General features: G+C 44.5%; 1 protein-coding gene across 1 annotated transcript in view; it reads right to left on the bottom strand.

Annotated features, from left to right (window-relative positions):
• Window positions 1-14,916, bottom strand: part of LRRC8D (leucine rich repeat containing 8 VRAC subunit D) — a 41,267-nt gene extending 26,351 nt beyond the window's left edge. The window contains exon 1 of the mRNA XM_058658992.1: window positions 14,596-14,916. Coding sequence (XP_058514975.1) covers window positions 14,596-14,704 — 109 coding nt within the window. The 5' untranslated portion in view covers window positions 14,705-14,916. The remainder of the gene's footprint in view (window positions 1-14,595) is intronic.
• Window positions 14,917-25,217: the final 10,301 nt, after the last annotated feature.

Raw genomic sequence — 25,217 nt, 5'->3', positions numbered from 1 at the left:
CAAGTTGGATCTTCATCATCTATACCTAATGGCTACCTTCCATAAACAACAACAGGTGGGGGGCAGTGTGTTTTCTAAATGACTCAGGTCTTCATTCACCAGTGACACAACTGCAAGCAGAAGAAAAACTAGACTTGAATTGTGCCAGCATAGCCTGAGGGATGGTCACACCTCGGTTATAAATTATGTGGGACTCTAAATCAGCTAGTGCCATCAATCTCACATACAGCTTCCTGCCCAGTAAAGTCTGCCTTAATTTGTTTTCACTCTGCTGTTGCTGAAAAACAGAAAGGCAGAGAGAGACACAGAGAGAGCACGAGAGGGAACACAAATCTTTCATCCCAGACAGCATTATAGAAATTTCAGACACACACAGCCCTCCCCCCACATAGACTTTAAAACTCAAGTGAGTACATCTAGTTTTTAAGGAAACACTAACAAGAAACAGGTTGAGGGTATTTTCCACTGGTTTAAAAATAAAGCATTCTACTCTTTAAAAAATAAATCCCCAAATTATAGAAACAGGAAGCAGCAGCTGGATTTATCATTCTTCATTTCCTCTGAGAGTCACAGTAAGGAACTCTCCATTGACACAAAAGCCATACACAGAGGTTAGCCCCTCCTGCCTGGATGCAGTCTGCATGCTAATGCTCACCGCCATAACAGCAGACAATGGAGGGCAATTCAGAATCCAGCTGCTCACTGTACCTTACAAAGATTTTACTTTTTAAAGATTTATTTTTATTTATTTCAAAGGCAGTGTGTGTGTGGGTGTGGGTGTGTATGAAAGAGGGAGAGAGAATGAGATTCTATCTCTTCACTCCCCAAATGGCTGCAACTGCCATGGCTGGTTCAGCTGAAGCCAGGAGCCAGTGGCTTCTTCTACGTCTCCTATGTGCATGCAGGGGTCTGAACAATTAGGTCCTCTTCTGCTGCTTTCCTAGGCATGTTAGCAGGGAGCTGGAGTAAAAGTGGAGCAGCTGGGACTCAAATCAGCACTCTCATGTGATGCCAGAGTTGCAGCTGACAGCTTTGCCCTTTGTGCCACAATACCAGCCCCCAAGTTCTACATTCTATTTTATTTTAAAGATTTGTTTATTTTTATTGAAAAGTCAGATTTACAGAGGAGAGACAGAGAGAAAGATCTTCTGTGCTGGTTTACTCCCCAAGTGGCCACAATGGCTGGAACTGAGCCGATCCAAAGCCAGGAGCCTGTGGCTTCTTTTAGGTCTCCCACGCAGGTGCACGGTTGTAAGGCTTTAGGACATCCTCTACTGCTTTCCTAGGCCACAAGCAGGGAGCTGGATAGGAAGCGGGCCCATATGGCATCCCGGGCACATGCAAGGTGAAGACCTCAGCCACTAGGCTACCTCGCCAAGCCCAAGCCCTACATTTTAATCAAATGAGAAAATTCTGACTACCCTTTAAGTACATGTAGACAACTGGTCCTAGAAGAGTCACAGTCTGATCTTTCAATGAAGATTTTTCTGGCTCTCTCCAGAGGTTTCCAGAACCCAAGGACAAAGACATACCCGAGGGACCTTGCAGCTGTGTCCTGAGGCCCTGAAAGAAGAGCTGGGTGGGTTCCAAACACCTCTCAGGCCCTTGTGGCCAGAGCTGAAGTATTCACTCCCTCTCTGCCTTAGTGCTCTCAGATGGCCACAAGAACACCTCTGTGAAAGAGAAAAACTCAGAGATAAGAATACCAAGTAAGTCCAAAATAAACAACACATTCAAGTAATGTGTATGTATACGGGGTAATAGCTGCAAAGCGTTCACAAACATTATCATTCTGTTTGTTCTTCAAACTGACACACTAGAACAGATGGTGATGGTGGCATCATCATCATCACCACTCTAAGTGTTCTTTAAAAGAGCTTCCCCAGAACAGCACAGCAGGAAAGGTGTGCCTTAACTTCGAAGCAAGTGTTCAAATCATTTGAAAACATGTTGCCAAAAGACTGGGAATGATGAAAGCCACTGGTGTGGCAGGCTGGTTACTCTGGGCAAGTCCCTTTACCTCTTCAGGCAACATGATTCATCTACTTGTCATCAGTCTGGTGGCAGGCAAAAATAATTAGACCTGGTTCCAGCTCCTGAAGAACTCACTTGTTGGTGAGAAGGAGGAGGGTGGAAAGAAATGGCATATAAATAACAGACTCATTACACAACAGCATTTACTTAAAATATAGAACAGGAACAAAATGCTGTGGGATCAAGGAGGAAATGACTAACTTTGTCCAGGGACTCATGGAAGAATTCCTTTAATTTGTAAACTGGGAAAAGGATGAAATGAGCCTACAAATTAATCAACAGCCCTTTTGGGGCTAAGACTCCTGAGAAAACTAGGCTGAGAGAGATCTCAGCAATCTCAATTCACACTACAATTGCTTTTAACTCATCTGCTCTTCACCAACACATCGTTTACAATAATAGCCGAAATGCTTGAAAATAGTGCTTTAGTAGATTCTGAAATGTCAGTTTTCAGAATATCGCTCAAATACAAATCATATTTTAAGCCTGTGGCAGAGTAGATCAGCCCTGTGTGTAGACCTTAAAAACTAGATCCTCTAGCCAAACTGTCAGGGTTCCACTCTTGGCTTGGCCAAGGACTAGCTGTGAAGCTTGGCAGCTGACGTGCCATCTCCGTGCTACAGTTTCCTCGCTTATGGTGATGGGTAGTGGCAGCAGCAGTAGTGGTAATGTCTCTCGATCTATAGGGTTGCCGTGAGGACGCAATAGGTGATATAGAAGAAGGTAGAATAGTTCTTGGCAAAAATAAAGGCTACCCGAGTTGGCTACTGTCATGATACACATTTTTGGCTCATTAATCTAAGAATATTTTCTTCAGGCTAAAAAATCTCAGGTTTGGTCTTTACCCATAATTTTCATCTTTCAGAGCTGACAGAAACTTCAGTTAGTCAACAATATGAAAGTTGTCCGCTTCAGAAATACACTTAAGGGGAATCAGGCAATTGGATCAGCAGTTAGGGCATTATTTGGGATGACCACAGCCTCTATGTGCCTGTGTTCAAGTCTAAATGCCCAGTTGCAGCTCTCTGCTAATGTGCATGGTGGGAAGCAGCAGGTGCTGGCTCAAGGAGACTCCGACTGAGTTCTCAGTTCCTGAGTTTAGCCTGGCCCAGCCCTAGCTGCTATGGGGGCTTGGGGAGTGAGCCAGTAACTAAGGGGTCTGTGCCTCTGCCAATCCAAAAACCAAAAATAAATAAATAAATGAAAATTCTAAGAAAGAAGTACACATATGCAAGACATTGGGGAATAGAATGCACTAAAAATGAGGTAAAGAATTTATTTCAGTGGCGGATACGAAGCTAACACCCCAATTCAGGTTTAAAGTTACAGAGTCAGAAGTGTTGGTATTACGGTACTTTAAAGAGTTTGCGGAAAACAGGTACATTTATTTTGTTGCAAAAAATGTTGAAATCCATATATACTTGTATTTTTGAAAACGATACACCTTATTTTTGACAACTTCAACATTCCCACTGATATTTTGGAAATTACAGAAAAGCAGAAACGTAGGGGGAAGGGATGCCAGTCTCATAAAATCTTTTCTCCTGTAGTTTCAGTTTTAGCTTTAAAACATAGTTTACATTTTAAAAATTGTAAGAATTCAGTGTAAATTTAAAAATGCACATCCCCCCCCCAAAAAACCCAAGCACTTAGATAACTGTTATTTTCATTTTTTCTTATTGCTCTCATACATAATTTGGGGAAATGATTTGGGTCATTCATGGTATTTTATTGTCATTATGCAGTAGTAGTAACTGTCAGGTGAAATCCAGGTAAGATTAAACTTCTGTAAATCAAGCTGGGTGTTTTAATTGGTAACATTAGCAACACCTGCATTTAATATTTAATATATTAAACACAATTTATCCATTAGCTCTAAACCAATATCAATACTTAGTGACTCCTGGGGCCTGTGTGTTTGTCTTATTCAACACTACTTAGGCTCAGGCTTCAAAATTATTCACAAAAATCTGCCACTGCAAAGATATTCACCAGAATCCCAACAGAAAAAAAGGGTGGGGGAGAAGAGAAAGAGAGAAAGAGAGAGGGGGAGAGAGAGAGAGAAGCTTTATCATACTCTTATTATGTGCTGACAGCTCTTCTCATTTTTACGATCCATCCCCAATGCTTTCTTTAGAAATCATCCACAGGAAATGACACAAAAGAATGAAAGCCTGAACTCACTAAGAGCTGAGTATTTGCTGGGCACCTTGGCAGAGGGTTGTACAAGATCCTTAAAGTAAATTATTTGCCGAATATTTCAGGGAAAACAACTGAGTTTAAAGGTGTTAGATAACACCTTCACAAAGTAACAGGGCTAAAATACAACAGACCAGGAAATAAAGTTAAATACGTGTTCACAGACACACATGTGAAAGAGAGAGAGGAGGAGATGGAGAAAAATTTTAAAAGAATAACACCAGAATTGGCACTGACTCTAAACCAGTCCCAATACACCTCAAATAAATCCACTTAAGGCATCAGGAAAGCCATGACTGGCCTGGAACAAGCTTTACAAAGTGAAAAGGAAGGAGTAAGAAACAAACATCAGATCTGAGAAATTATTTTCCTTCTAAATAACAATCTTCCCCCCCACCAACATACACACAATTTTTTTCAAGCATCTTCAGTTATTTTGCAAACTGTCTTGATAATAATTTTAGGGAAATATATTGAAGGCATTGAAATACTTCTTTATCAAGGAATAAGATGAGTGAGTCTTTAATTTTATGAGTTAAATATCTGTATTTATATATTTACATATATTTTATATAATCTATAATTATATAATTTTATGAGAATAAATCTATAAGTGTTTGATAAATACACAGCAAAAATTATAGAAACAGGGCCCAGCATGGTGGCCTAGTGGCTAAATACTCGCCTTGAACGCCCCAGGATCCCATATGGGCGCCAGTTCTAATCCCGGCAGCCCTGCTTTCCATCCAGCTCCCTGCTTGTGGCCCAAAACTGTGGGACCCTGCACCCGTGTGGGAGACCTGGAAGAAGCTCCAGGCTCCTGGCTTCGGATTGGCTCAGCTTTGGCCGTTGCGTTCACTTTGGGAGTGAGTCCTCAGACAAAAGACTTCCACTCTTTCTATATATATATCTGACTTTGCAATAAAAATAAAATGAATCTTTAAAAAAGTTTCTGGGAACAAATTCATCAAACTTTCAGGAGTTTCAGTAAGGGCAAAAGCCCTGAAAAAAATTTTACAACCAGACTACTTAAAAACACTACTGTAATCCTTCATAGAAAAGGCTCATCGGGTTCAGTGTTCACATAATGGAATGCTATTTACTGTTTCTAGTGGGTATCAGGTTTTATGTTCACAAAAGAACTGAGTAAGGCTCTTCCATTCTTGCTTTTACTTGTCTAATTATGTTGGGGATGTTCTGGCACATCTGGCGCAATGGTTCATAATTATCAGATTACCTGGGGGCCATGAAGTTTCCAGCGAACAGATTTCCAGCCTTTCTTGTCTTTGGCTGTTTTTTTTTTTTTTTTTAAGTAAAACTGTAAAATGATGTAGCAAGACTATGTACCAGCAGAGCTGTTAATTTTTTTGATTTGTTTATAGCCACAACGGCCAGAGCAGAGCCCAAATGGGGGAAGGACTCTGGGATTTCCCACTGCTTTCCCAAGCCATAAGCAAGGAGCTGGATCAGAAGCGGAGCAGCCGGGACAGGAACCAGTTACTCATATGAGATTCCAGCACTACAGCCAAAGGCCTGACCTCCAGCACCACTGTGCAGGTCCCTACTTTAGATTTTTGTAAAAGAGAATTTAACTGTTAATCCTTCTAAGACAGCCTAGTTTTTATAAAATTAATTAATCTGAGGTACAACAAGAGAGAAAGAGACAAAAACAAGTGAGAGTGAAGAGAATGAGTGAGGAGAGTATAAAGTTCTCACCCACAGGTTCACTTCTTGAATGCTTTCTATAGCCAGGGATGGATTTGGGCAAAGATGGAGGCCAGCAGCCCAATTACCCAAGCCATCGCTGCTGCCTCACAGGGTGTGTGTCAGCAGGAAGCTGGAGTCAGGGATGGAAGTGAGGCCACTTGACATGCTATGTGGTGGTCTTGACAACTTAAATGCTGGCTCCTCTAAGATAGCTTTGTGAGAAACTGACCCTATACACCATCAGTTCATGCTGTAAGAAACCTACAGGTAATTCCTTCCCCCAGCCTCAAATGATTATTTCTACAGGAAAAACACATGTGTACTTCAACTTCTTACAGGGGTTCTGACACTGACAATTGGCTATATCCCAAAGGTAACAGTTAACATCTCTATATGTCAGATTCTTTCAGGGTCTCCTGCCTTACCCCAAATTCTAACATTCACTCTTAGAATCCAAGATCATACATGTCTTTCAAGTTTTCTTCCTACCTCCACTCCAAGGTAATGTTACCAGTGCCTCACTGAGTTTGTACGCTACTATATTCATTCATCATTAGGACAATCATTAGCATAGGATAACTTATTAACCCAGTAGGCTCTATGTTATTCTAAAGGAGAGGCTGTGTCTTATTCATTTCCTCTGTATACATATTTTTATCTAAGTTTCCAACTGCCTGATACACAAAAGATAGTAACACATGATTGTGCAGAAAAAATTTCAAAATCACACTATCAAGCGCCTATTTGGTGTCCATAAAGTCACCAGTGTTCCTATCCATCAAATATTTGCAAATAAGAAACAGGATAATAGGGGCAGGTGTCATGCCACAGTGGGCTAAGCTTTGCCTGCAGCACAGGCATCCCATAGGGGTGCGGTTTGAGTCTCTGCTGCTCCACTTCCAAGCCAACTCTCTGCTTATGGCCTGCAAAAGCAGCAAAGAATGGCCCAAGTGGTTGTGCTCCTGTACTAATGTGGGAGACCCAGAAGAAGCTCCTGGCTTCTGGCTCCTGATTTGCTCAGTTTTAGCCATTGTGGCTATTTGGGGAGTGAAACAGTGGATGAAAGATTTTGTCTCTGTCTGTTTCTCCTCTCTGTAACTATGCTTTTCAAATAAAACTAAATCCTGCAAAAAAAAAAAAAAAACGAAAAAAAAAAGGAAAAAAAAAGGGCAATCATGCAAAACAACTAAAGATACAAGTGTAATATTTTTTACGTGGCAAATTTGAAGAATGTGCTCTTCTGTTTAAGATCACTGAGATCCTTTGATGCTGTAACATCATTGTGGAACCTTACTGTTTTTCCTTCCTCCTCTCTCTAGTATAGGTATGAATTTTGTGCTTATTTTGTTGGGCTTATTTTGATGATTCAACATTTCAGAAGAAAAAGTGACCTCAAACAATTGGCGACAGCTTGGGAGCTGGAAACGCCTCAAACACCTGAAGGAAGAACCAAGGTTTAGGGAAAGTTAACAAACAAATTTTAACAAGGTGGCGTAGTGAGGTTATACGAGGCCAGGGCAGGGCAAAGGAAAGAAGATATATGTTCTTTGGCCTGAAAGTGTTTAGCTTTCCAGTTCCAAGACAAAATTTCATGTAGTACTTGTCTGTTCTTTGGTATTTATTTTTCTTGCTCATGCACATCCTTAGTGGTTAGAAACAAAAGGCGGTGAAGGCTGCTGGCACTGAGGCAGAGAGCAAGCTAGACGCCGAGCACCTGGCACGCCCTGGGAAGCTTCAGGAGTGTGACAAATCACAAGGGTCTGCCTGCATGAATAACCACTCACACAGGCTTGCTTGGAGGAGCTTGGACTACTCACTTTTTTTTTCATATTTCTTACAAAATAACACCTGCAATTAAGATGAGCTGGGCTGTATGTGACAAAATTTGGCTTCCTGGGCTCCATCCAGAGCTGCTCCGTCTCTACATGAACTCCCAAACACCTGCAGAGAGCCATGGGAAGGCTAGAATGCAAGCAGCGGGGACAGAGCCATCCGGGCTCTGCTGCCGTGACTCAGCAGCTCAGGCTGTGACCCTTCATTTGGACAGTCATTCCAGTGCCTACCCAGCGCCTTCTACACATGCACTCGCACGGCCTGGCCTCGCTCCAGAGCCCACATGACGACAGCGTGGCACAGCACACAGGCAGGGTTTTGAGAAGAAGGAAGTTCCCGGCTCTGGGTGACAACCAGCTTCCCAAAAGTGTGGTTGAGAGCAATCCCAGGAACAAGCAGAAATCCAACCAAACCTGGTCTCTCACTGTCTTACATTCTGCTAACTTGTATTTTTTTTTAACAAAGGGAAGATTAATTGAGAAAGTAAAAATAAATAATAAATAAATAAGGCCACTTAGGGGTGGAACTGTAAGAGGTTCTTTCAATCAAGTACTACAGATCAACTGCTAAGGCTAGGAGATTAGTACCGGTGACAATAACAGATCATCCCCTTCAGTGAGGCTGGTGGCTCTCACTTTTGTGACTCAGCAGCTGCAATGCACTCCGCTTATCTCTAGGGTAAAAGTCACCCTTGGGCAACTTTGTGTGCACCACCAGATGTCCTGGCAGGCAGTACTATTTGGCCCTTTACCAAGAGCAATGCATCCTTTACTAGTCAAACAAGGATTAATGGTTCATAGTATTAGCAAGAAGCTTCTGGTGAGGAAGAGAGACAGTCAGGACACTAGGGACAAACATGACTAGCGAAGAAGGATGCTCCCACTCTACATGTGAAGCCTCAGCAAGAGGCACAGAGAAGGGCAAACTTAGTTCAGCCACAGATGAAGTGCCCCACCCCTCGCCTACTGAATGTGCCTGATGAACAGAGGCTAGCTGTCAACTGCCTCGAAAGACCCTGTAGGTATTGACGCATGAGGGCACTTAGCTTCATGTGTTCTAATACCTGCCAAGAATTCCCTACAGAATTCATCTGGCTTCTCTGAACCCATCCATGCAATTCTTCCTTCTCCCCGGGACCTGCCTCCCCAGAGAGGATGACGCCCTGCTGGTTGCCAGCTTCTACTACTTTGCTCTACAAGCCAAAGGGGTGGTTAAATATGGCTAGTTCAAGGATCAAATCTCAGGAGGTCCACTTGGCTTCGGACCCAAAACCACCCCTCCAAGAAGCATTTATGTGTCATAAGGATGGGTTTTGCGACTCAGCAGCAGGCTGTTTTACCTAACTGGTTCTGAATTTGGACATGGGAGAGAGTCACTGAACTCCCTCAAACTTGAAGAACGCATAGGGCTCCTTGCCTGATATACCTAATAGTTTTCAGTGCCCACTGAAGGTAGTCCAAACCATGCTGCCCTATTTCTGCGGGAATTCTTAGGAGACAGCAATTATTCTGGAATATATTAAAAAGAAAAAGAGCCCTAATAAAATATTGATCACTCAGCACACACAAATTGGCTTTTGACAGCTGCAGGGCATTAACCCCCTGGAGAGTTTCTCCCAAAAGACCAAGACACAGGTGCATGCTTAAACCTGAGAAAATAATCTAAAACCAGATAGATGGAGGTTCTCTAAAAATTACTAGCTTGGGAGGGTGGGCGAGGAGAAGAATGAGATTTTAACTATGTCAGGTAATCCTTGTGAATTAGCTGATACTATTTGAGCAACAAACAACTCAAGTAAATCATGTTTCTTTAAATGGCTCAAGTTAAGTGCACATGTCCGCCTATTGTTGCTTTTTGTGAAATATATCCTATAAAATAAGCAGTGGACAATCAGAGGTTTGGACTATTTTTATTAATGTAATTATAAAAAAACAATCGTGCTTTTTCCCCCCTAAATTTTATTTGAGAGACAAAGAGACAAAGACAGAGCTGTTATCTATGGTTCATTCTTTCCAAAGACCACAAAAGCCATGGGAGCTGAAGCGGAGAGCTTACACCATCACTGTTGTCCCTAGGATCTGCCTTAGCAGGGAGCTGGGATCAGGAGCCGGTCTGGACTCACACTCAGGCACTGCAGGCCCATCAGTGGACTCTGCAATGACAGCTATTCTTCAGGACAACAGCAATGTCAATGAGAACCACCGGATGAAGTGACATGCCCATACCAGGTGCCGGCATTCTTAAGAGAATTTTTAAAGTACACTGCAGTTTAGGCAGACATGAATGCAGAGCTGACTACACAGTTTCCGAGTTCCACTTGAGACAATACGCCCCATTCATGGGAAACAGCAGACGGAGATGTTCTTAGATCACTTTCTCTGAATCAGAATGATTACGGACAGTTCCAAACAACAGCAAACAGCCCAGAAAGTAAGTGTGGCAAAGCAGCAGAAGAAATAACTTTTAACTTTCTGAAGGAGACCCACTTTTTTGAAATAAACTTACTCACTCCACTGGAATCCTGCAGAGACAAATCTCAACCAGTGTTTCTGTGCTTGCTTGTGGCCCAAGGGAGAGAAAACACCCCACAGCACTCTTTCTGCCTCTCTGGCCTTTCTCTTTCCGAGGAGAGGAGCATCACCCAAGTGGAAATGTGAACTGTGCACCTCCTGAGCAAGGCATGCACATCACACAGCTCTTACTTTGGTTAAATACTGGGTACAGAAAGCGAGGAAAAGAATTGAAAAGCTGCCTTTGCAGAAAAAGACCTTATCTAATTGATTCAAGGGGGAAGCAATCCTCTCTCACTAAGGGAGAGTTTCTGCCTCACAGTAGAAACTCCAAATTAAGTTCTTTGTTGACTTAGAGCGCTGCTTTCCCCAGGCTGCCACACTTTGCCCCACTGTACCAGCTATGAACACACATGAACACACAGGGCCATCTTGAGAGGAGGGGCTCAGCAACCATGCTTCCAGAATAACAATCCAGACTCTGCCATTTATGTGCTGTGTGATCTCAGATGGGTGACTCGCTATCTGTTCCTTTCTATCCTTTTCGGTAAGAGGGAAACACCACCACTCATCTCAAGTGTAGGAAGAGTATTCAGTGAGTCTGCACATGCAGACAGTTAGCACAGTGTCTGGCATATAACACTCACTACACTTAACTTTGACAACAATAGTTTGAGTTTCAGTGGACCATGAAAACAAGGAACCGGGTTCCTCAGGGCCTACGCAAAAGCCCAGCATAGCCCTAGGCAACCACACACAGTCTTCTGTGGGTGCAGTGACTCTACTTCGTCCTGCTCCCAGTGGTGACAGCAGCTTATCAAGGAGACAGGCTCCTGGGAACACAGCCAGGGCAGGAGAGATATGGAGAGAGTAGGGTCATTCTCTGAGTCCGGAACAAACTGGTTCTGGCCAGCCCCAAGAAGGGGAGCCTTCAGCAGTTCACTGTCATGGGATTTAGAGCTTAGAAAGAATCAGGCTGCAGATATGTGTACGTTTTGTTAACATGGCAACACTTGCCAGCACCTTCTCTTCCAGGGTCCCCCCAGAGGCTGCTGTGTCTGCATTGCTAAGTACACCTACACATAGGGAAAATAATAATAGGATACGCGTGTCGCCACTGCGTTATAAAGTCAGAAGGAAGATGAACATGTCCCCCACCCTCATGCCTTTCTCCTTGGCCTACCTCTGCCTAGACATGTTCACATGGTAAGGGCACAAGAAAGTAGAAAACCTGAGTGAGCTCCACTGCAGAGACATGCTGCTGTGCTCAGAGAAGCCCACCCATCACACATCCCAGCCTCTGTGAGGCTTTCGTGAAAAGTCTGAGTCCAAAGCACCGAAAACATTACAAAATTCCTCTCAATAGAGATAAATCAAAATTAAAACAACAATAATAAGGACATCCAGCACAGGTTTGTTTTTTCTGGTGGTGACTGCTTTGAGATATTTTTAAGCAGAATGTATCAAATTCTTAAAAACATTTTCTAGTGGTGTTTCTGCTTCCCAGATGCTCCAAACAGGTTTGACCTGCATATCTGGTAATCTAACCCTGCTGGTGCACAAAACATCTACCTCAAGAATGGAGTTGGGGAGGAACAGGGCAGGTGGAAGTCAAGGATGAAGGAGACACCTGGGAGGAGAAGGGTGGGGCAAAGAAGAGGACAGGTGGGGATCGGGAGATGACGCAGCTAGAGGGAAGTTAGTGCCTTGGGTTCCTGCCAGCTTACAATGAGAGTGAACTGCAGAAATGTTCTAAAACAAATTCTCTCCTTTCATAGGACAGAAACTAGAACCTGTTGGTGATGGCTTATCCAAGGCCCGGCTGCTAGTTAAAGGCTGAGCTGGAACTGAAATCTGGATCCTGCTGAGAGCTTTCTGTGTTAGCAAGGTCTCCAACCCTATTTTCACAGGGCACAGAGAAACAGCTCAGACAGCTCAGAACAAGCTCACAGACTCCCATGCCCCACTGCTGGGTGTTGACAATCAGAAGAGGCAGACAGAGTACACCTCTCCTTAGCACACCGTTTTTAAATTTTAACTTTTATTCATTTTTTGAATGGCAGAGTGAGAGAGAGAAAGAAAAAGAGTGCCAGTATGCTCACAGCTGGGCTTGGACTGAAGCTAGGAGCTAGCAACGCAACTCAGGTCTCCCACATGGTGGCAGGGACCCAATCACCCGAGTCGTGACCACTGCCTCCCAGGATGTGCGTTACTAAGAAGTTGGAGTCCTAAGCGGGATCAGAACTTGAACCCAAACCCTCTGATGCATGTTTCATATTTCACAAGCAGCACCTCAAATGTGGTGAATGTCTGCCCCATCACACTGTTTTCACAAAGCCATTTGGTCTTTGGTTATTATCCACTCGGTTAGAAATGTAGGCAACACAGTGTACTTCTAGGCATAGAGGAAGGCTGGCTGGTTATCAGGTCACTGCAGAGCACAGCCGACACTCCAGAGCATGTATAGTGAGTAGGGCCACCACCTACAATGTCAGCATCCCATGTGGGCACTGGTTCAAGTCTCGGCTGTTCCACCTCTGATCCAGCTTCCTGCTGAGGGCTTGGGACAAGCAGCACAAGATGGCTCAAGGTCTTGGGCCCCTGGCAACCACATGGAAGACCTGGATGGAGTTCCTGGCTTTGGCCTGGCCCAGCTATGGCCAAAGTAGCCATCTGGAAAGTGAACAAGTAGATGGAAAACTCTCTCTACTGTTTCCTCTCTGTAACTCTTTCAAATAAATAAATAAATTGTAAGAAAAGAATTATATATCTCTTACAAAGCCCACCCCTTGCACCTCATGGGCCATCACAGAAGAGCTGAAATGGCCCCTGAATACCTCCCTTGTGATCCTGGATCCCTAAGATAGTGTAACCGTGAAGGGAACACCGAGGATAAGATGCACAGAGCCACCTAGGCTGCTGCACGAAGGACGGCCTTGAGGAGATGCTGCCGCTGTGGTTTTGCTGGCTAGAAAACTGGGACGGTGACGAAGACTACATGGGGCTCAACAGAAGCTCCCTACTCCATGCTCTCTGTGGTTTCTTGGCACCTCCCGATTTAATGACAATTCAGGCCTCCCATGCTATACAGGCATCCTTTACAAGATCCACCTCTTTCCTCTGAGATACTTTCCCTAAGTTCTACCCCTCCAGGTATTAAAACTACTGGCCCTCACACAAACCAAGTGTGCTTGCTAATGTTCTCAAATTATTCAGCCTCATTCCTATGCCTTAACAGGCAAACTACAATGGAAAGGGATGACAACTGTGTTAACCTGCAGCTCTCATTGTCTTTACCCTTAAAGTCACCCCCAAAGCCCTGATAAAAAGGCACTTCTCCCAAATAAAGCAAGAATTAAACAAAATTGGTTTAAAAATTAAGCATTTTTCAGCACTAAAATTTTAAAAAATTGTCTGCATTAACATCGTAAGGTCATTCCAAGTTCTCAACTTTGCCCACTCTGTTTCTTGTGCCTGGATTGACAGTCTACTTCGTTTCACTTTGTTCATTTCCCCTATTTCTCTGCCATCAGTGCCTGTGGGAAACATTCCTAGAATTCCCTGGACCAACAAGCCAGTCTTCTAATTCTCTCTTGATACTCCTTAAGTCTCTTGTGCCTTTCTGTCCTCCACAGGCTGATACTTAGGTTCTGGGTCTGTCTCCATCACTGAGCTATAAGATTCTCCAGGACATGAGTCATAACTTACTCCTGTTCATTTCCCCAGGGACTAGGATAGCACCTGGCACATAAAAGAAGTGCAAAAAATAAGTATCTGTAGGTATTTAGAAAAGTTCATGGAAGAGGGAATTAAAGATATGTTTTTTTTGGCAAAAAAAAAAATACTGAAATCCACGCATATGTACTTGCAAAGCATAATCACAATATATTCTTTAGCTGGATTCTTAGAGTTGTTTGTCAGGCAGGAATTCGTGATCTCATTTTACAAAGACACTGAGCCTCAGAGAGGTTTGCTAGGATCTAAGGCCATCAGTTCTGACACATGCTGGCTTCCAGGTGAGATTTCCACTGGACCACATTCTATTCAGCTAACTATACAAGCGCCACACCAGACAAAAGGGAAACCACTGATCCTCTGATGTGGTCTTCTACGTCACTACCTAACAAGAACCCATATACAAAATTCTATGGGTAAAAAAAAAATACTAAATAAACATCAATCAGATGTGGAGATGGAGTTTACATTCATGTTTTCTCAAGGAGCTTTCTGTCCTAAAGCTTGGCAGAAATGTCTGGCAGACATGAATGAGATACAAACAAAGTCAATCAGGTTATAAGGTCACAAAACAAACCGTCTCTGGTTAGCTGCCAACACTGCCTCTGCCGTCTTGAAAGAGCTGGACACGGGACAGCTGCTGTGACTGCCAATCCAGAAGTAACTTGGATGTCAAGATTCTCCATCTAGGCTCAGGGAAACAATGTCAGACAGGAACTGGGAGCAGTTAGCAGGGTGAGGTTAGTTTGGGTCTTTGAATTTGACATGAAAATACTTGAGTTTCTCTTCAGCCAAAAAAGTGATACTTTAGGGCCCAGCACAATAGCCTGGTGGCTAAATCTTCAACTCGCCTGCACTGGGATCCCATATGGATATGGGTTAATGTCCTGGCTGCTCCACTCCTCATCCAGCTCCCTGCTTGTGCCTGGGAAAGCACTAGAGAATGGCCCAAGGCCTTGGGACTCTGCACCCATGTGGGAGACCTAGAGGAAGCTCCTGCTCCTGGCTTCAGGTCGGCTCAGCTCCAGTTGTCATGGCCACTTGAGCAGTAAACCGGTGGGTGGAAGATCTTTCTGTAGCTCTGACTTTCCAATAAAAATATAATAAATCTTAAAAAAAAATAATAGGAAAAATGGTTTTCAGCCCAGTTGTACCCTACAATAGTGTAAGGTAGCCTCTGAAAAGTAAAGGGGCTTACTTAGCTGTCACAGGGCATGCACTTGGACTGCTGCAAAGCTGCATCTTCAGAACCAAAGGACTGGGTATTTTCCCAGTGGAGCAGGATATCTGGTTGGTCCAAAATTAAGATGACAAGCACAACTGAATGTATCTGGGAATATCCTCCTCTCCATATCCATCAAAGTTTAAACCACTTAAGAAAACAGTCACTCAGTCTTCTGCAGGTTTTAAAAGCACTCTGAGTTGCTCAAACATCAACTTTCTTGGAGATGAAAGCAGAATAGTCCTCTATTATATCTGGGAGAGTTTCCAGCCTCTTTGACTGAAACATTTCTACTGATGAGAAATTTGCTTCTACAAAAGGCACTTCGGAGTTGTACACTTAGAACAGGTGAATGGTTTGGTATGTAAAGCTGGTCTTGTTTATTTTTAGTAGCTTGGCTGGATTTTTAGAGGAAAGTGCTTTGGGGTTAGTCTGTGAAAGTAACCTCTCTATTCCATACACCTACTATTATGCTGCTGGAGCAACTTGGATCCAAGCTTAATCCCTCTTCCACTTGACTTGGGTTACAGGCATATCTGAGTCTGAATCCACTTACTATGTGATCCCCAGCAAGTGTGTGTTGTCTGAGCTTCAAGTTCCTAGTCCACAGGAAGTGAGAGTATTTCCTTTGTAGAGCTGTGCCAATCAGAAAGTACTTCGTGCCTGCAGCATTGCAAAATGGTTAGTGAAGATGTCGTCTACCCTTTCGAAAGAGAGTACTCTCTTTTGTGGACTCTGTGCCACTGTCCATACCTACAATGTCAGGATACACTTAAATTGCAGAATGATGGACTTATGACTGTTTTTGAAGGACTATACTATTGTAATAGTATAGGGGAAATCAGTGGAGGGAAGGGTTTGGGATGGGGACAAAAATCCCAGAGTCTATGGATCTGTCTCATAAACTAAACTAAACCAACAAACAAAGTACAAGCCTTCCTCTAAAGCTCTCCTGTTTTAGACTAAGCATCCATGTCATTCAACAATCCACTGAGAGAGGCAGCAGTTTTCCTATCTTCACCATCCTAGCTCTCTTCCAATGAACTGCTTGTCGATTTGACTAGTATTTATGGTAACCTCACTTCCACCCCAACAGTGAACTCTGGTACAACGATGGCAGTTTATTACTGACACCTTACTGCCTCAGTGAAGTTTTACAAAGTTTTAGAAGCTCAAGATTTTTCCTATGAACTCTATGCCGTACCCAAAGGCTCAATGGCTTTTAGTCAGCTACACTTTTTCTCTGCTGTGCCAGCAGTGGTGGCCTTCACTCGCCACACAGTGATCACACTGCCCTCTGCATCGTGCACATGCAGTGCTGTCCTCATTCCACTCCGGCCTCCACTAAATTTGCCCAACGCTTCTGCCTGTGATTCTGGCTTGGCAACAGAACACTGTCGAAATGAAATGGTGTCTGGCTAAGGTAGACAGGTGCAAATCACAGCACATACTCTCAGAGATAACTGTGACTTGGAGTAAATGGCTTAAGTGACTATCGAGCAGCATCCTCTTCTGGCAAAGACACTGCACATTTCTCAAGGGTTACTATGACAATGAAGAAATGTTGAATCAAGTGTTTAGCCCAATGTCTAGTACACATAGTATCTAAAAAGCAGCAACAATAATCATTATCATCAGAAGCTCGCATGGGTCTGTAAGCCACCTCCCTTTGTAATAAACATTAGGACGAAAAAAAAAAAAACCCAAAACAAAATACTGCCATCACTAGTGCTGCATGGCATCTTTCCATTCTTTGATTGAAATCTGTACTGAATGTTAATCTACTTGGAAAGGGCAATGACACTGCTTAGTTCTTGCCATCTCTGTCAACCATGAATTTTTAAAGGCGCTTCCCCTATCTGCCATCTAGGATCCACTCACTCCTCTTCCCTCCCCTTCCCCGACAAGCCACAGGGTATATATTTCTCAGCTCCTATTAGCACCTGCCAATGTACAAAGTGTGCTGGGAATCAGTGATCTACACTCAAGATCACCTTGGGTCAGGCGCATAAACATTTTAGACAAACACATTAAATGCTATCCAGCAGACTTCCTACTATACAAAGTAGGCTTTTCTTTCTTTAGGTAGTAATAAAATATCTCACACATGTTTCTGGTATATTCAGTTCCATTTTTAGAAACAAAAATTTGATTCCCAAAAGTGTTCCCCATAGTATCATGTGTGTTTACCTAGCATATCTATCCGACATCAGACAAGCAAGTTTGGGAATCAGAGATCACGGTTCATTGCAGCTATCGAAACATCAGCCTTTCTGTTCACTAAGTGACAGATGGGTGGGGTGGAACTGGCAGATTTTACATGCATATATTTGGGTCCTGGAGCTAGCAAGGAAAGAATAAGAGCATGATGCAGAAAATACAATTTTTTCCTCTTTTAACTATATGATCCCTTATGAACTCATCAGAACTTTTCATCATACCACAATACCAAGATCTTTCCTGACTTAGAAGATACAGAACACTTACATGCCAAGGAAAAGAGCCAACTATGACTGGTTACTTTTCATATGGCCTTTATGAACTATATTATTCACATTCAAATAGTAATGATATATGTTATTTTTCTGTAATTCGACTTAATTGTGTTGTACCAATAATATATGTAGATTTTATGTACTTGGTTTCTTTTGTTTTCAATTTACTTTAATCAGTTCATGACATTAGACTTGTTGCTGTACCTCCAAACCCAACTGAACATGTTTCTGTTTGATCTACTGACAGATCTAAGCTCAGCTTACTTCTCTGAATTGCTCTTTAGGAGCATGTTTTAGATAAAGGATTCCTTGAGTTTTCTGTGTTCTGAAAGTGAAGAAACACACCTCTGTTATTATTCAGTCATCTTCCAAATACTTTTTCATTGTCCTATGCTATTGATGGCAAGAATGCTATGCAACTGATCCACTCAGACACAAGAGGAAAGGGAGTGAAGTCAAGGAATGATTCAATCAAAGCAGGTTAGAAAACATTCCCCAGAAAAGATGATCCCTAGGGATAAATGATCTGCCAACAAAGATGTTACGAAAAATAAGTGAAGAGCAGGTACAAGAAGATTTAATGATACTGGGTATTATTATAATAAATGTATTATTATTAATAAAATGAATGCTCCTTGACAACTACTGGAGAAAAATTCCAATTAATCTGGGTAGAAGAAACGGTGGAAACACAAAAACCACAAATTAGGCAAACATCACAGTAAAAACTGTTATTGGTAAGATACTAATGGATACTAAAATCAATATGCAAAATAAGAAAAACAGCTGACACCATGGCACAGTAGGCTAAACATCCACCTGTGACACTGGCATCCCATATGGGTTTAGGCTCATGTCCTACTTTCTCCACTTCCAATCAAGCTCTGTGCCTGTGGCCCAGCAATGTGGCAGAGAATGATCTAAGACCTTGGGACCCTGCACTTGCATGGGAGACCCAGAAGGGGCTCGTGTTTCCTAGCTCTGGCCACTGTAGCATTTAAGCAGTAAACTAGTGGATGAAATATCTTTTCCTTTAAAAAATATAAATCTTTGCAAAAAATATGATAAGAAACAATATGTGCATACTGTCAAGGCATCCCTCCACAAGATATGTATGACAATGAAGAAAACAGTGGCTCCATAGCAATGGGCACACATCATTCTGACCACGAGATCACAGTGAATGCAAACAGGGACAAGCCCTGCCACCCTCAAGCACATCTAGGCATGAGGAAGTGGAGAGATAAAACACTCCCATCAGAGAATTTCAGGAAAGCTATATTGAAGAGAAATGCACCAATTAACCAATCAGTATGCTTCCAAACAATCACGTCATTAAAGAAAAACAACAACAACAACAACACAAACAAAACAAACCTTGAGGAACACTTGCAGATTGGAAGAGACTGAAATGGATTCCATACTAGAGAAGGGGCATTTTAATAGGAAACCCAGCAAAATTGGAATAAAGTCTCTAGATGATTAACAGTATCAAATGAATGTTAATTTTCTGGTTTCTATAACTGTCTTGCAGTATATAGGACTTTTACACGAGGGGAAGCTGGGTAAAGGGTATTTAGGAACCATTTTCTTTAGTCTAAAAGTTGGTTTAAAAGAAAATATTTTTAAAAAAGGATGTGCTTGAGCCAGGAGATACAAGGAATGGGCTCCTCTTTTTCCATTGTCTCAGTGATGGTGATGGAGCTTTCAGGATGAGGTTGTGAGGTTGTCTTACCGGATGGGGTTGAAGGCTTGATGCAGAAACATTAGGACAATTGTGTTTTATGTATGCTTGATCTTCACATCTCCAGCATACAGGGGGCTCAGTTGACCCTGTGGGGTTCTGGGTACGGCTCGCATTTGAAACCTGGGCTAATTTTTCAGTCTTAGAAGAGTGAGTCAGAGCTTGATTTTATACCAAATTATTTTCTATATCTTAAAAGCGTCAAAAAGGTTAAGGTTTTTTGGTTTGTTTTTGCCTTTGTTTTACCTTCCAAGCAGATTGCCATGTATATATAGATGCAGTCTGCTAAACATTTATCAAAACAAATGACTTTCCAAGATGGAATTTGTAAGTACCAATAACAAGTTTTAGCAAGCAGTTCCTTTTTTTCTCATTTTCTAAAAATATTTCAAAAGTGGATGGTCAGGCAACAGGAAATTTAGGGTCACACTATGGAAAGCTGGATGAATCAAAACTGGCCAGTTGTTTGCAATAGAAGGCCAGGCTAACAAAATCAGCATCCCAAGAATTCCTACCAGAGCAAAGCATTCAGTCAAGTGTCCAATGAATTGGGTCTTACCTTCCTCCCATTCAAATATGAAATGGGCACCTTGACTCTGTGCTTCAGATTTTAAGTTGCCCCAGGGGGTATTAGGCATAATATGAGTGGGGGGTGGTTCCGTCTGGGGTGGCACAGGAGGGCTCAAAACCAATGGAGGTGGCGGCAACCCACCTTTGGCCATGAGCTCTCCCCCTGAGTTCCCCTATACTGGGTCTGAAGCAAAGTTAACAAGAATGGGAAACTTCTGGTGGGTCTCGGCCGGCGGGGGGGGTCTCCATGCTCAGATCCCTGACTCCAGCTACCACGTGCACGTGGTAAGCTGTCCCTGGCCTGCCTGGGCTCCAGAGGCTGCTCCCTTCGGGGTGAATACCCTGAGGGGGGGAGTCTCGGAGGCCAGGCAGGCATGGGACCCACCTGCCGCCATCATCCGGAGGGGGATGGGATTGGGGAGGGGTGTGACCTTCAATCTGGGGACTGAAACTTCCAGCAGCCTGCTTGCTGGCTGCTGGTGGGTGTCGGCCAGGGCGTCTCCATGCTTGGATCCCGACTCCAGTCACCGCGTGCACGTGGGGAGCTGTCCCGGGTGGCCAGCACGCCATTTGGCGCCAGTCTCTGCCTGCTGGCCACCTGAGGCAAGCTCTGGGGTTTTGGCTCTTTGAATTGCTGTATGTAGCTCCACGTTGAACCCACTGTGCTTCTGGGATGTGAATCAATCCTATAGATTCCCAACGACAGAGTAACTTTTCCTTTGAAGAACTTCTAATAACTGAACAGTGCTGAGCACCGAACACCAGTCCATGCAAAACCTAAGATTCGGGGCTTGTCCAGCAGCATCATATCCTGTTACCTGACATGATGGTGGGTCAGGAGATGGGTCACATTAGGCAGGGCCATGACATTAACCAGCACGCCAGAGAACCATATCTGGGGGTAGATTCTGTGGGGGATGTGTGGAAATTCTAGCCCCACAGGTTAGTTCAAGAGATGGGGTGATGATGGATTAAGCTAGGTGTGACCAAGGAGCCTGCCATCAATCACAGATTAAAGAACCTACAACAGTCTGGACTGGTCAAGGCAGCAGCACCCGAATGTGCATCCTGAATAGGGTGTGGGGTGGGCCGGGCTGCAACGTTCACCAGCTCATGTAAGGCCAAAAGTAAGGCCAGACTATGCCGGGCACTGGCCTAAAACCCATTGGCATGTATTAGAACTGGGTCTGGGAGTGGATCAGTGCAGGAACTTGGGAAACTACCCTGGCGAGTCATAGCTCCCACTGGTGAACATGTGGTCCAGACCTGGGGGTCGGACAAGCTGGGCAAAGTAGTTCCAACGGCTGGCCAATGTATGAATTGGAAATGGAACGGGGTGTACCAGGCAGGACTGAGCAAACCTTAGCCCATAAGTAAAATTAGAAACCAGGATGGAGCTCAGGACATGCCAAGCTAGGCTCTTGCACCTACTTGCCTGCGTGAGCCAGGGATGCTAAGCCACAGTGTCTAAGGCAGAGGTCGGCACAGGTGAGGAGCTGTGCCAAGCTGAGTCAGAGTAACCACTGGCATGGGTGTGATCTATGGCTGGGAACAGGCCCAGTTGGGGAGCTAAGGGGACACCCTAGCTGGGTTGAGGTGCCCACTAGGGGGCGCGTGGGCTGGAATGGGAGCTGCGTTCTGATCAGGATACGGTTGTAGTCTCCCTTGGCACAAGTGTGGACTGGGACTGGACACACAAAGCCAAGTCAGATTCCAACACCTTCTGGTGTCCTGGAGGACAGGGTAGATGTGTGACGGACTAAGCTAGGTTTCAACCCCCTACTGAGCCATGTGTGAGCCGTATGTGGGTAGGGACGAGCCGTGGCTGGGCTGCAACATCCAAAGGCAAGAACCAGATTGGGTTGAAGGCCAATGAGGAAAAGCCACTGTTCCTATTAGGACAGGAGGTGAATTGAGTAGGGCTGGCTCATGGACCCACTGGTATGCACAAAATCTGGCATTGGGAGGGGTTCTGATGGAGAAGCCTGGGAAACTCCTCTGGCAGGACACAGACCCTGCAGGTAAGCACAAGAAACATGAAAGGAAACAACCCAGAACAGGCCATGGAAAGTTTCCCACTGGCATACATTTGGCATGGGTTGGGGGCAGACCAGGCTGAATCAGTTCATGTCATCCACTGGCAAACCCGATCACCAGAACAGAGTGTGGGTCGAGTTAGGTTTGGTTGCGACAAAACCCAGTGCACAATATGGAATGCCAAGGTGAGGTTACCTGTACCAGATGTGACCGCAGCACCCAACCAGCACATGTGAGAACCCAGAAGGGAGGCGGAGCCAGAAGGGGGGATATGGAGTGGTTCCCTTGCTGGACAGCTACTCCCACTGGAGAGCATGAGCTGGGATGGGGGAAGACCAGACTGGGCAGGGCTACAACACCTGTGCGCCTCATGTGGACCAGATCAGGGAAAAACCAGGCTGGGCTGATTATTCCTGCTGGTGCAATCTACATTTGCAGTGGGTGAGGGTTGTTTGGGCTTAGCCACAGCATCAGCTGGCAGAAGCTGGCACTGGGGGCTAGTTTTGTCAGGTTAAACCACAGAACCACCTGGAGAATGCATAATCCGGGAGTGGGAGAGGCTTGGGAGGGAAACAGTGGGCTCCTCCCTCTTGGGTTACCACCCCCCACGCAAGGGCATGAAAACTAGGACAGGGGCTGGGGGTGGCTAGACAGAGAGACACCTAACAACATCCGTGAAGGCTGGATAGTTGAGTTGGTTAGGTGGAACAAGGTTTTAATACAAATTGACATGTATGAGAACAGAAAGGGATGTGGGACAGACTGGACTAGTCTGTTACACATACTGGCAAACCAGGGTAGGGGCCGGGCCTGGTGGGGGTTATTGTGGGTTGCTCCAACTAGGTTGCAACTCCCACTGGTTTATGTGAGGGCTTTATATGTGCTGGGCAGAATCAGGCTGGACTACAACATCCATTGGTTCCTGTGGAAGACAGAGCTGGAAACAGAACCAACCCAGCAATTGCAACCACCAGCTGATTGGGGTGATGGACTGTGCTGGGCCCTGTACTTGCTAGTACACTCAAGAATCTGGTCTGGCAACACCTCAGACAAAGCTTCTTTGGGGATCCCCCCATTCAAACTGTAGGACTCAGAACCCTAATCATGAAAAGACAGAGGACAGAACAAATCAATCAACTACCTCAGCTATATGTTGGCAGTGAAACACTGGGCAAATGGAGATTCTATGATGGACTATGTTAATCAGTGGATTCTTCAACGACCTCATCATGCTTAGAGTGGCAAAATTGGCAGCAATTCAGAACTGCTGAACTATCAAAACCACTTGAGCAAGAATCTTGGAGCATGCCCCACATCGGGGACCTGTGGTGGGTGGGTGACTGGGCTGGGCTTCTCCCTTAAAACCCCCCCTCCTTTACCTCAGATATATGAAGGAAACAATACGGGACTAAAAGTGTTACCCACTTTCCTGTAGTCCTTGAACCTTCTTGCCCTAATTAACTATGTAAAGGTTGTCAAAAATATAATTTAAAAATGGAAAAACAAACAAACAAACAAACAAAACCAAGAGTGATCTGAGGGCAGCTGCATCCCCCTGCTGGGCTGCACTGCTAGATGGCCGGGCCTCACTTTCCTTCTCTTCCAAACATGATTCACTGCACTTTCTTCTGTCCCCAAATGGGGTTCAACATCACTGTCCTGACAGTCAGAAAAATCTGTCTCTGGGCGACCTGACTCTGCTTTTTGGATCCTGGGTCACTTGAGCTTATTTGACCCATGATCACTGTGAAACACAATCAAGAAAACAAGAGCACCCGCGTGCCAAGACCTCCACGAAAAAACAAACGTCCTTCAACACAGAAACGAAACCTAAGGGTGAAAATCTCAGAGCACAAATGCCCACCACTGAGCCAAACTCAGAACCTACTGGTTAAAGCGAAAGTCACAGAGCACAGACCTGCGGGGGTGAAGGTGCACAGACCAGGCCTAGAGACATGAACCGGGCTGAAAGCTGGGCCCACAGATGGGGGCCGAGGCCTCGCTGAAATTTTAGCTGATGTCTTGAAGTCCTCAAGCCCTGGAGACCTGATGTCTTGAGGTCCTTGATGTTTTGAAGTCCTGAGGTCGCACTCTCAAAGTCCCAAACTGCTTAAGTGCAAACTCCTCAGGTCCCTGTTCAAGTGCCAGTTCTCGGGGTTTGGCCTGCCAGCACCGCCCCGCGGTCACCAAGGGTGAGGCGATGATGCTCTTTGGCCACAAGAAATATTGGGGACAAGCTGTTGAGGAATGTCCCTCTATTCAGCCCAAGTTCCAGGTTTATAAACGTCTAAGGAAAGAAGGGGTAAGAGGGCATTTTCAGGAGTCCCTTCACTCAGTGATGACACTGTGATTGGACGAAAGGCACACCTAATCCTGTTGACCTTGCAGTCACATCAGAGGTCTCATTCTATGTACAAGGTTGGAAGGTACACACCAGACCAGGGCAGACAAGCTCTAGGTCATGTTCAGCAGGTAGCAGGCAGAGACCTGGGGATGATTTCTCACAAAAGTTCTCACCTTACATGTGCTGGGATCCCATATGGGTGCCAGTTCATATCCCACCTGCTCCTTTTCCCTTCCAGCTTCCTGCTTGTCACCTGGGAAAGCAGTGGAGGACAGCTCAAATTCTTGGCAACCTGTACCCACGTGGAAGACCTGGAGGAGGTTCCTGGTTCCTGGCTTTGGAATGGCTCAGCTTTGGCCACTGCAGTCACTTGGGGAGTAAACCAGTGGATGGAAGATCTCTGTCTTTCCTTCTCTCTGTAAATCTGACATTCCAATAAAAATAAATATTGAAAAGCCGTAAGCAATTAAATATATGGTCACCCACAGCAGTCTACTTGCTGTAGATTAACTAACGGTTCCTCTTCTGTGCCAGGACCTCAACTAGAACCCTACGTTACCATCACTACATCCCCCTTGGCTCCTCCTGCTTCTGACTGCTTCTCAGAGATTCCTTTTTCTGGATGATTTTGGGTTTTAAACGCTACATAGTTACCAAATTTGTAGAAAATCCCTCTAGTGTGAAGTATCTCACATCTTCCTCAGGATTACACAGAATTTTGAGTTCTTAGAGAAGAGTCCAGAGACCAAGTGACATTCCTCTCATACCTGTAAAGGGGAAGGACCAG

Source organism: Ochotona princeps, chromosome 2 (assembly GCF_030435755.1).
Source record: "Ochotona princeps isolate mOchPri1 chromosome 2, mOchPri1.hap1, whole genome shotgun sequence".
NCBI lineage: Eukaryota > Metazoa > Chordata > Mammalia > Lagomorpha > Ochotonidae > Ochotona > Ochotona princeps.
Note: the sequence above shows the minus strand (reverse complement) of the source record. Positions and strands in the feature narration are given on the sequence as shown.